General features: G+C 47.6%; 1 protein-coding gene across 1 annotated transcript; it reads right to left on the bottom strand.

The window, feature by feature from the left end:
• Positions 1-333: 333 nt before the first annotated feature.
• LOC118370790 (ERI1 exoribonuclease 2-like) lies at positions 334-11,972 on the bottom strand. Its single transcript, XM_052510553.1, has 10 exons — positions 11,825-11,972; positions 11,443-11,507; positions 11,264-11,344; positions 10,613-10,740; positions 9,714-9,773; positions 9,544-9,607; positions 7,544-7,647; positions 7,258-7,339; positions 3,450-3,538; positions 334-2,573 (listed from the first exon to the last, which is right to left on the bottom strand). The coding sequence occupies exons 1-10, from the start codon at positions 11,845-11,847 to the stop codon at positions 660-662; spliced, it is 2,610 nt and encodes an 869-aa protein (XP_052366513.1). The 5' UTR covers positions 11,848-11,972; the 3' UTR covers positions 334-659.
• Positions 11,973-12,138: the final 166 nt, after the last annotated feature.

Here is a 12,138-nt window from a genome sequence, read left to right on the forward strand (position 1 = left end):
CAATAACAGGGGAGGTTAGCATCATATATCATACCCCCAAGACATGCTAACCTCTCACCATTACAATAACAGGAGATATTAGCATGTCTTGGGGGGGGTTAGATCTTTGACCCACTAACTTTCTCACTCATAATTCACAGTTCATTTTGAAGACGAACTGCCGATTTTCACTATTGTTGCGCATGTAAAATATTGGCGGCTCTAGTACAGGGCGACAAGAGGGACAATTTGCAATTCCGTCCTTATGTCAGAACACAAAACATTTTTATAAAATGTCCATTTTTGGTTCCGACCTCAACTGTTACATTTCACAACAATTAGAACCCATGTAAATACAGTTCATGACATCTTTTATTGTGACAGTGCCGACCTAAAAAAAAAGGTATTTTACATTTCATTATGACATCATGTCATCTCACATTATGGAAGATAAGATTCTATTTAGAAACTGTACAGGATATTGGTGAATGAATGCACCAGATTTAGTATGCGGACATAAATCATATACAAAAAAAATACAACAACGCATCATACATAGAGTACAGTTTAAAATATGACACCTTTGTGAGGAGAATCTCAATTGCATTTCCTTGATTCCTTATGTCCTCTCCAAACCCATTGGATGAGAAGGAAATGCTGTTGAGAGTCTCCCTATGACCTCAAGCTAACTGATATCTCGTCCTAGACGACGACAGGGGACGAACAACACTGGAGTTGAGACCAAAATGCAGAGCGATGGAGTTGGCAGCGGAGGCTGGTGATATAGCCTGGAGGAGAGCAGACTCCCACTTAAATAACTCACATCCCTTCCTGGTCCCCCCGGGGCCGTGTTTACGCACCGTACAGCAGTAGAATGCTCGGCCTTGGTTCGGGCCGCCGTTACACACCGTTAGACGCTTGGCTCGCCGCCCGCAGTCGCACAGCGGGGCCGTGATCTTGGTGCTGCGGGTCGGCGGGAGTGAGGAGCGGTTAACGGACGAGGAGAGGACGGAGAACGATCCACCGACAGAAGGACGAGCGACAGAGGAGAGGCAAGAGGAGTACTTGTGGATCGTGAAAGATGTGTTTGGCGTCTCTGCGTGCAGCCTTGAACGTGAAGTGGATGGGTCGGGGTTATGGACGACAGGGCCGGGCCTGGCAAAGGAAAGACTGGATGCAGAGCCGTTTGGTGTCTTTGAAGCAGAGAGGTTAGAGTCACTGCTGGTGGTCACTGGTTTGGGTCTAGTGACGGAAGGATTGGGAAGGTTTGTAGTAGAGGACATGGGTGCGAAGGAGTTACCAGGGTTTTTTGTTGCGAGAGGTCTTGACCGTGTAGCATGGAGGTTGGAGTTCTGGAGGCCTGGTCTGGGTTTGACAAAGGAATGATTGGATGCTGTTGAGGTATTGGATGTGGAAGAGGTATTTGAGGCTCTTGGCTTGTCCTTGTAGATCACAAAGGAGTTGTTCGAGGTTGCCGTTTGCGGTCTTGACCGTGTAGCTGAGCGGTTGGAATCATGGGTAACAAGTCTGGGTTTGTCGAAGGAGAAACTGCATGAACTGTTTGACCCAGAGGTGTTGTATATCCTCGTTGTCACAGCTTTTGCAGAACTGGAGGATGTTCTCGAGTCGTTCTTGTTGTTCTTCTCAATCACAAAGGAGTTTGACGTTTCCATGTTCAGTATTGACCGTGTATCTGAGAGGTTTGAGCCAGGGGTAACGGGTCTGGGTGTGACAAAAGAGGAAGTGGACAGACTGTTGGGTGCAGAGGTGTTGTAGGTCCTTGTTGTCCCAGCCTTCAAAGACACCAAGTTACTGGAGGATGTTCTAGTATCGGTCTTGTGTACCAGGCTCGTCAGATGTTGGCAGGGCGTGTTGGTGGTATTGGATCTAGGCCTACTGTTGGTTGGACCTCTACCAGGATTTGAATGTACTGGGCTTGGACACAGCAAGGTCCTCCCATAAACAGAGTTATCATCCACCTCAAACCTCTGGTTCTCTGTGTACACATCAGCAACAGAAGCCTCGTCACCAACCGTGACATCCCAGTCCTCCTCCAATACGACGTCGTCATACGAACCGCACGAGATAGGCACGTCCTCCTCCATACTTCCTGTTTCCGGGTCATGTGTCGGGTCTGGCTGGGCTAGATGGGTAATGCAATTCACAGTGGTGGAGACCAGAACGAGGCTGTTGTTGTAGTGATGAGGAGAGGGGATATTGAAAGTCATAGGAGAGGAAACGGACCGTATGGCTCCTATTCTACCTGTTCTGCTACCACCACCACCACACATTGGAGTGGTCAGACCATTGAGAAGGGTCTTTGGTGAGACAATACTCTGATACTGAACAGGTTCAGCAGTTAAGTTGGAGTTCACCTCTGTGTTGGGAACCATGTTGTCTGAAGGCTTGGGTCGTGTCTCAACAACGTCCGTGTTGCTAACTGGCTTGCTGTTGGGTCGATTTTCAAGATGGCCGCCGCTCTCTGTCGTCTTGGAGGGGTTTTTGATAGTGGTTTTGTTATCCCTCTTGTTGCCAGGACAACCATCCCCTGGCACATTCCCATTTCCAAACAGGGGTTTGGTCTTCAAAGGTGCCTAAGAGGTAAACAAAGTAAAATAAATCAATACATTATAATTTCTTATTTTTCTTTCCTTTTTCTCCCCATTGTTGTGATTCCGATCTTGTCTCGTCGTTGAAACTCCCCAAAGGGCTCGGGAGGCGAAGGTCGAGTCATGCGTCCTCCAAAGCATGACCCACCGACCCCCGCTTCTTAACACCCGCCCACTTAACCCAGAAGCCACCCACATCAACTGACGACCGAGGTCAGACTGCAGGTGCCCGGCCCGCCACAAGGAGTCACTAGAGTGCGATGAGCCAAGTAAAGCCCACCCCACGGCCAAACCCTCCCCGGGCCGATTGTGCGCTGCCCTATGGAACTCCCGATCATGGCCGGTTGTGAAACAACCTGGGATCGAACCCATGTCTGTAGTGACACCTTTAGCACTGCGAAGCAGTGCCTGAGACCGCTGCGCCACTCACGAGGCCCAAATCCCCAAAACATTTTTAACCAACTTTATGGATAGTCAGTCCAGTAAACAGAGAGTAATATTCACTAGAAACTAAATGAAACAAAACTAATATTCACTAGAAACTAAATGAAACAAAACTGGAAACTCCAATAAGAAACTAATCATTGCAAAACCTTTTACACGGCAAAATGTTTCACTACAGTTTGCACTAATGAATACAACCCAGGTGTGTATGGAACGGGGGGTGGGGGGTCACCTGCGTAAGTCTTTACGGGAGGAGGAGTGGGTGTTCTGGGGCGTTGACAGAAATCCAAGGGTTCGATGTAGTTCGCCACTGGGTGAGTCTTTAGGGGCGTAGTACAGTAGTCCAGGGGTCGTCAGCACGGTGGGGTTGTTAGTACTGGGGGTGTAGGAGTGGGGGTTTGTCAGGGAGCCACTCACCCTCTCCAGACTGCGTGTAATCTTCATCACAGAGCCATCCCTCATCATCTTCCAGGCCAGGTGGGCAGTGTTACGGGCGTCGTCCAGACCTGCAAATAACATTCAACAAAAAATATTTTTGTGTCTAGATTTTCAAAAATGCTTAAGTGAAATATTCACGTTGTTTTATATGAATATTATTCATTGTAACTTATGGGCTTCATCCAGACCTTCAAACAATATGTATATTATTCACAGTAACTGACAATGATGACTGGAGTTGTGTGTGTTTCGATCCTAATGTTATTAAATGACTAGTGCTGAGAATGCTTATAGCTAGCTAGCCAGCCACTAGTGCTGAGAATGCTCATGGCTAGCTAGCCAGCCACTAGTGCTGAGAATGCTCATGGCTAGCTAGCCAGCCACTAGTGCTGAGAATGCTCATGGCTAGCTAGCCAGCCACTAGTGCTGAGAATGCTCATGGCTTAGCAGCCAGCCACTAGTGCTGAGAATGCTAATACATAGCTAGCCAGCCACTAGTGCTGAGAATGCTAATACATAGCTAGCCAGCCACTAGTGCTGAGAAATAGCTAGCCATAGTGCTGAGAATGCTAGCCAGCCAGCCACTAATGCTGAGAATGCTCATAGCTAGCCAGCCACTAGTGCTGAGAATGCTTATAGCTAGCTAGCCAGCCACTAGTGCTGAGAATGCTTATAGCTAGCTAGCCAGCCACTAGTGCTGAGAATGCTTATAGCTAGCCAGCCACTAATGCTGAGAATGCTTATAGCTAGCCAGCCAGCCACTAATGCTGAGAATGCTTATAGCTAGCTAGCCAGCCACTAATGCTGAGAATGCTTATAGCTAGCCAGCCACTAGTGCTGAGAATGCTAATACTTAGCTAGCCAGCCACTAGTGCTGAGAATGCTTATAGCTAGCCAGCCAGCCACTAGTGCTGAGAATGCTCATGGCTAGCCTAGCCAGCCACTAGTGCTGAGAATGCTCATGGCTAGCTAGCCAGCCACTAGTGCTGAGAATGCTCATGGCTAGCTAGCCAGCCACTAGTGCTGAGAATGCAGCCACATGAGGCTAGCTAGCCAGCCACTAGTGCTGAGAATGCTCATGGCTAGCTAGCCAGCCACTAGTGCTGAGAATGCTAATAGCTAGCTAGCCAGCCACTAGTGCTGAGAATGCTAATACTTAGCTAGCCAGCCACTAGTGCTGAGAATGCTAATACTTAGCTAGCCAGCCACTAGTGCTGAGAATGCTAATACCTAGCTAGCCAGCCACGAGTGCTGAGAATGCTAATACATAGCTAGCCAGCCACTAGTGCTGAGAATGCTAATACTTAGCTAGCCAGCCACGAGTGCTGAGAATGCTAATAGCTTAGCTAGCCAGCCACTAGTGCTGAGAATGCTCATAGCTAGCCAGCCAGCCACTAGTGCTGAGAATGCTGAGAATGCTAGCTAGCCAGCCACTAGTGCTGAGAATGCTTATAGCTAGCCAGCCACTAGTGCTGAGAATGCTTATAGCTAGCTAGCCAGCCACTAGTGCTGAGAATGCTTATAGCTAGCTAGCCAGCCACTAGTGCTGAGAATGCTTATAGCTAGCTAGCCAGCCACTAGTGCTGAGAATGCTTATAGCTAGCCAGCCAGCCATGGCTAGCCAGCCAGCCACTAGTGCTGAGAATGCTAATGGCTAGCTAGCCAGCCACTAGTGCTGAGAATGCTCATCGTGCTAGCCAGCCAGCCAGCCACTAGTGCTGAGAATGCTGGCTAGCATAGCTAGCCAGCTAGCCAGCCACTAGTGCTGAGAATGCTAATACTTAGCTAGCCTGCCACTAGTGCTGAGAATGCTCATGGCTAGCTAGCCAGCCACTAGTGCTGAGAATGCGGCTAGCTAGCTAGCCAGCCACTAGTGCTGAGAATGCTCTAGCTAGCTAGCCAGCCACTAGTGCTGAGAATGCTAATAGCTAGCTAGCCAGCCACTAGTGCTGAGAATGCTAATACTTAGCTAGCCTGCCACTAGTGCTGAGAATGCTCATTGCTAGCTAGCAGCCAATAGTGCTGAGAATGCGGCTTTGAATAGCTAGCTAGCCAGCCACTAGTGCTGAGAATGCTCATAGCTAGCCAGCCACTAATGCTGAGAATGCTTATAGCTAGCCAGCCAGCCACTAGTGCTGAGAATGCTTATAGCTAGCTAGCTATGAGCAACGAGTGCTGAGAATGCTCATAGCTAGCTAGCCAGCCACTTGTGCTGAGAATGCTCATAGCTAGCCAGCCACTAGTGCTGAGAATGCTCATAGCTAGCCAGCCACTTGTGCTGAGAATGCTCATAGCCAGCCAGCCACTTGTGCTGAGAATGCTCATAGCCAGCCAGCCACTAGTGCTGAGAATGCTCATAGCCAGCCAGCCACTAGTGCTGAGAATGCTTATAGCTAGCCAGCCACTAGTGCTGAGAATGCTTATAGCTAGCCAGCCACTAATGCTGAGAATGCTTATAGCTAGCCAGCCAGCCACTAATGCTGAGTGCTGAGAATGCCATTAGTGCTGAGAATATAGCTAGCTAGCCAGCCACTAGTGCTGAGAATGCTAATAGCTAGCTAGCCAGCCACTAGTGCTGAGAATGCTAATACTAGCCAGCCACTAGTGCTGAGAATGCTCAGCTAGCTAGCCAGCCACTAGTGCTGAGAATGTGAGTGCTGAAATGCTTAAATGTATGTGCTAGCTAGCCAGCCACTTGTGCTGAGAATGCTCATAGCTAGCCAGCCACTAGTGCTGAGAATGCTCATAGCTAGCCAGCCACTTGTGCTGAGAATGCTCATAGCCAGCCAGCCACTTGTGCTGAGAATGCTCATAGCCAGCCAGCCACTAATGCTGAGAATGCTTATAGCTAGCCAGCCACTAATGCTGAGAATGCTTATAGCCAGCCAGCCACTAATGCTGAGAATGCTAGCCAGCCATAGTGCTGGTGTAGCACCAATTTGTAAGCCAGCCACTAGTGCTGAGAATGCTCATAGCTAGCCAGCCAGCCACTAGTGCTGAGAATGCTCATATAGCCAGCCAGCCACTAATGCTGAGAATGCTCATAGCTAGCCAGCCAGCCACTAGTGCTGAGAATGCTTATAGCTAGCTAGCCAGCCAGCCAGCCACTAGTGCTGAGAATGCTAATAGCTAGCCAGCCACAGCCAGCCACTAGTGCTATGAGTCATAACCAGCCACTAGTGCTGAGAATGCTAATAGCTAGCTAGCCAGCCAGCCAGCCACTAGTGCCCGTTACTGATCATCACCTATTAACCATTTATTCACTTCACTCTAATAAAATATATTTCAGTTGTTGCGTATTTAACATTTGGTTGATCTCTATAGAGCTGCTGCCTATGCTGTCTGACAAAAATCAATATTTTTGTAGTTCCTCAAAGTAAATAAGGCATACCTTTCTGACTGCTGATTACCAACTAATCACTTAGCTCGTGAAGCAACAGCTGCTCTCTTCAGCCTCTTTCGTAGCAGGCATAAAATAAAACAGACCGGACAAGTAGAGCAATGGATTATGGTTATTGTAGTTAATTAACACATTGTATGCGCTAAACTATGTGGCATATTGGCCTGTTGGAAACTACGACATCACGCAGTTCAGGCCGGATCTGACGCATCTCCATAGAAACTACACATTGAGCTCACAGAAACGAAATTTAAAAACCTAAATGGAATTTAAATAATTGAACCAACGTCAGTCAATAAGTTGTTTTTAAAATAAAAACAACACAAATTTCTGTTAATTTTCAGCACTATAAATGATAACAGAGAGATGTTTTTGGTCTGTGTGTACCTGAGTGCTCCCGGCCAGAGAACTGTATCCCTAGATCCTGTAAAGCTCCATTCAGTCCCTTGGGTTTTCTGTTGTAGAACAGCTGAGAGAGACACACAGACAAGTTAGACTGGGTTAAGAGTAACACACACACACACACACACACACACACACACACACACACACACACACACACACACACACACACACACAAGACTGGGTTAAGAGACACACACACACACACACACACACACACACACACAGTACACAGACACACACACACACACAGATACCCCACACCACCTACTCTGTACGTAGCTCTCAGGTCTATCCAGCTATTCAGAACAGCAGGTTTGTGGAGTCCTGCTTCCGTATTACACTCATACAGCAGACACACCCCCAGGTCCCAGTCTGAAACAATACAACACAGATAATCAAGTTGAACAGGGTTATCCCCACTAAATGTTTGAGACTGTACTAAAGTGTGCAAATGTCCTGATTTTCTCTAAACCTTAACAAAGAATCCACTGGAAAGGCAGTATATAGTCAGATATGAGTCATGGACCTACAGAAAAAGGCAGTATATAGTCAGATATGAGTCCTGGGCCTACAGAGAAAGGCAGTATATAGTCGAAAGGCAGTATATAGTCATATGAGTCCTGGACCCACAGAGAAAGGCAGTATATAGTCATATGAGTCCTGGACCTACAGAGAAAGGCAGTATATAGTCAGTATATGAGTCCTGGACCTGGACCAGAGAAAGGCAGTATATAAAGTCAGTATATAGTATGAGTGGACCTACCAGTATATAGGAGCCTGGCAGTATCTACAGAGAAAGGCAGTATATAGTCATATGAGTCCTGGACCTACAGAGAAAGGCAGTATATAGTCGAAAGGCAGTATATAGTCATATGAGTCCTGGACCTACAGAGAAAGGCAGTATATAGTCGAAAGGCAGTATATAGTCAGATATGAGTCCTGGACCTACAGAGAAAGGCAGTATATAGTCATATGAGTCCTGGACCTACAGAGAAAGGCAGTGGACCTACAGAGAAAGGCAGTGGACCTACAGAGAAAGGCAGTATATAGTCATATGAGTCCTGGACCTACAGAGAAAGGCAGTATATAGTCAGATATGAGTCCTGGACCACAGAGAAAGTCCTGGGCAGTATATAGTCAGAGAAAGGCATATGAGTCCTGGACCTACAGAGAAAGGCAGTATATAGGCAGTATATAGATATGAGTCCTGGACCTACAGAGAAAGGCAGTATATAGTCATACGAGTCCTGGACCTACAGAGAAAGGCAGTATATAGTCATATGAGTCCTGGACCCACAGAGAAAGGCAGTATATAGTCAGATATGAGTCATGGACCTACAGAGAAAGGCAGTATATAGTCAGATATGAGTCCTGGGCCCACAGAGAAAGGCAGTATATAGTCAGATATGAGTCCTGGACCCACAGAGAAAGGCAGTATATAGTCATATGAGTCCTGGACCTACAGAGAAAGGCAGTATATCGTCGAAAGGCAGTATATAGTCAGATATGAGTCCAGGACCAACAGAGAAAGGCAGTATATAGTCGAAAGGCAGTATATAGTCAGATATGAGTCATGGACCTACAGAGAAAGGCAGTATATAGTCGAAAGGCAGTATATAGTCATACGAGTCCTGGACCTACAGAGAAAGGCAGTATATATAAAGGCAGTCAGATCATGAGTCCTGGACCTACAGAGAAAGGCAGTATATAGTCATATGAGTCCTGGAGTCCTGGACCTACAGAGAAAGGCAGTATATAGTCAGTCATGAGTCCTGGACCTACAGAGAAAGGCAGTATATAGTCATATGAGTCCTGGACCTACAGAGCCTCCACAGAGAAAGGCAGTATATAGTCATATGAGTCCTGGACCTACAGAGAAAGGCAGTATATAGTCATATGAGTCCTGGACCTACAGAGAAAGGCAGTATATAGTCATACGAGTCCTGGACCTACAGAGAAAGGCAGTATATAGTCTAAAGGCAGTATATAGTCATACGAGTCCTGGACCTACAGAGAAAGGCAGTATATAGTCTAAAGGCAGTATATAGTCATATGAGTCCTGGACCCACAGAGAAAGGCAGTATATAGTCTAAAGGCAGTATATAGTCATACGAGTCCTGGACCTACAGAGAAAGGCAGTATATAGTCATATGAGTCATGGACCTACAGAGAAAGGGAGGGAAATAAGAATTTCTGATTTTCGTATCAAAACATTTCTTCCCATTTGAAGGTGACCCAGGTAACCTTTCCTATCCTAAGCTACAATACCTGACCAGGTGACGAAGGCACAGGGGCGCTGCTCTGCGACTGGAGCCCTGGTCCCTGGTGTTCCCTGGGGAGACAGACAGATGACCTCCACCTGTTGCTGTAAACAAAATGAATAACTGGTGCCTCCAGAGTCTGTAAACAAAAGCCAGTGGGAGAACCCCAGCCTCCACCTGTTGCTGTAAACAAAATGAATAACAGATGAGGAGGGGAACCCCAGCCTCCACCTGTTGCTGTAAACAAAATGAATAACAGAGTGAGGAGGGGAACCCCGGCCTCCACCTGTTACTGTAAACAAAATGAATAACAGAGTGAGGAGGGGAACCCCGGCCTCCACCTGTTGCTGTAAACAAAATGAATAACAGAGTGAGGAGGGGAACCCCGGCCTCCACCTGTTGCTGTAAACAAAATGAATAACAGAGTGAGGAGGGGAACCCCGGCCTCCACCTGTTACTGTAAACAAAATGAATAACAGAGTGAGGAGGGGAACCCCAGCCTCCACCTGTTACTGTAAACAAAATGAATAACAGAGTGAGGAGGGGAACCCCGGCCTCCACCTGTTGCTGTAAACAAAATGAATAACAGAGTGAGGAGGGGAACCACCTGTTACTGTAAACAAAATTAATAACTCCACCTGTTACTGTAAACAAAATGAATAACAGAGTGAGGAGGGGAACCCCAGCCTCCACCTGTTGCTGTAAACAAAATGAATAACAGAGTGAGGAGGGGAACCCCGGTCTCCACCTGTTGCTGTAAACAACATGAATAACAGAGTGAGGAGGGGAACCCCAGCCTCCACCTGTTGCTGTAAACAAAATTAATAACAGAGTGAGGAGGGGAACCCCGGCCTCCACCTGTTTCTATAGAAGAGAAACAAAAGGTTTTCTAACACACACGGATGTTGGCTCATGCTTAAAATATTCTGACTGTTACCATCCTGTTGAACAGGCCACAGGGAAGAAGGATGTGTGTGTGTGTGTGTGTGTGTGTGTGTGTGTGTGTGTGTGTGTGTGTGTGTGTGTGTGTGTGTGTGTGTGTGTGTGTGTGTGTGTGTGTGTGTGTGTGTGAATACCTGTGTGATTCCAGTGAGCTCGGTGCAGAAGTCAGACAGTACGGGGTGCTCCTGCGGCTGAACGTACGTATGGAACTCTGACTCCACCTGGCCTGTAGAGGTGTTCAGGAGAACAGCAGGAAACTCAACTAGATGGGGAGGCAAGGGGAGAGAGGGGGGGGGAGGCAAGGGGGAGAGAGGGGGGGAGGGAAGGGGGAGAGAGGGGGGGCAAGGGGGGGAGAGGGGGGCAAGGGGGAGAGAGGGGAGGGGAGGAGGGAGAGGGGGGGGAGAGGGGGAGGGGGGAGGGGGGGGGGGCAAGGGGGAGAGAGGGGGAGGGGAGGCAGGGGAGGGGAGGAGAGAGGGGCAAGGGGAGAGAGAGGGGGAGGGGGGCAAGGGTGAGGAGGGGGGCAAGGGGGAAAGAGGGGGGAGGAGGGGAGGGGGCAAGGGGGGGGGAGGCAAGGGGGAGAGAAGGGGGCGGGGGAGGCAAGGGGAGAGGGAGAGGGGAGGCAAGGAGGAGACCAGGGGGAGGAGGGGAGGGGGAGGCAAGGAGAGTAGGGGGAGGCAAGGAGAGTAGGGGGAGGCAAGGGGGAGGACAATAAAAAGTGCAATGGTTACAGTATGTAGGTATGATTTTACCACACATACTGTCAGAGTAAAGTAGTGTATACTTACTAATCTCCTGCCCATAGCTGTTCCTCTCTCTCCAGCATGTGGATTCGAAGTCGATGACAATCAGATATGGGAATATTTGATCTGGAAAGTAGAAAGTCAAAAGTGATGTTAGTTGAACGAGATGTCACATCGATTGAAGCAGAAAACCAAACATGTAGGGCATTTGAAAAGACTCTTACTAGATGTTAGTGGTTTCTTCTGTCCAGTTGATGACTGACTGCGTTTCCTCACGAACCCCAATTGTCTGTTGTTTTATGGAAGACATCATCCTATCAGTTTTGTCATCCTCTGCTACTGTGAATATTACTCGTTGTACATTTATGTTCATGGGCTTTTATCCAAAGCGACTTAGTCAAACACTACGTATTGGTCCCGGGAAGAAACTACCCTGGCGTTAAAGCGCCATGCAACTGTGCTACAGAAGGACCACATTTATGTTCATGGGAGCGCTAAAACACATTTATGAGAATCATGGCAAATCGACATTTGAATTACATTGTTTCTCGGCTAGTATGGTTGTCCAGATATAGTTTAGCTAGAAAGCTAGCCAACGTTACTTACTTCGCCAGTTTCTTTGTAGACATGTCGTTCTTCTTCTTCAGGCCACGGACTCAACTTCGTTACGAATAGTGTACATTAAAATATCAAAATATGTGACAACCGAAGTACGACTTTCAAAAATAAAAGTACCAGGTTAAAAAAATATCGCATACAACTTCATTAATAACAAAGCGGTGTTGGATTCGCCGTGATCCTTTTTTTTGAATTTCACGTCTCATCGGTGATGCTGCGCTCGACTGGTTTGGGCTGAAAGGGAAAACGAATCGGTGATGCTGCGCTCGACTGGTTTGGGCTGAAAGGGAAAACGAATCGAG

This window comes from Oncorhynchus keta, unplaced genomic scaffold (assembly GCF_023373465.1).
Source record: "Oncorhynchus keta strain PuntledgeMale-10-30-2019 unplaced genomic scaffold, Oket_V2 Un_contig_5888_pilon_pilon, whole genome shotgun sequence".
NCBI classification, from domain to species: domain Eukaryota; kingdom Metazoa; phylum Chordata; class Actinopteri; order Salmoniformes; family Salmonidae; genus Oncorhynchus; species Oncorhynchus keta.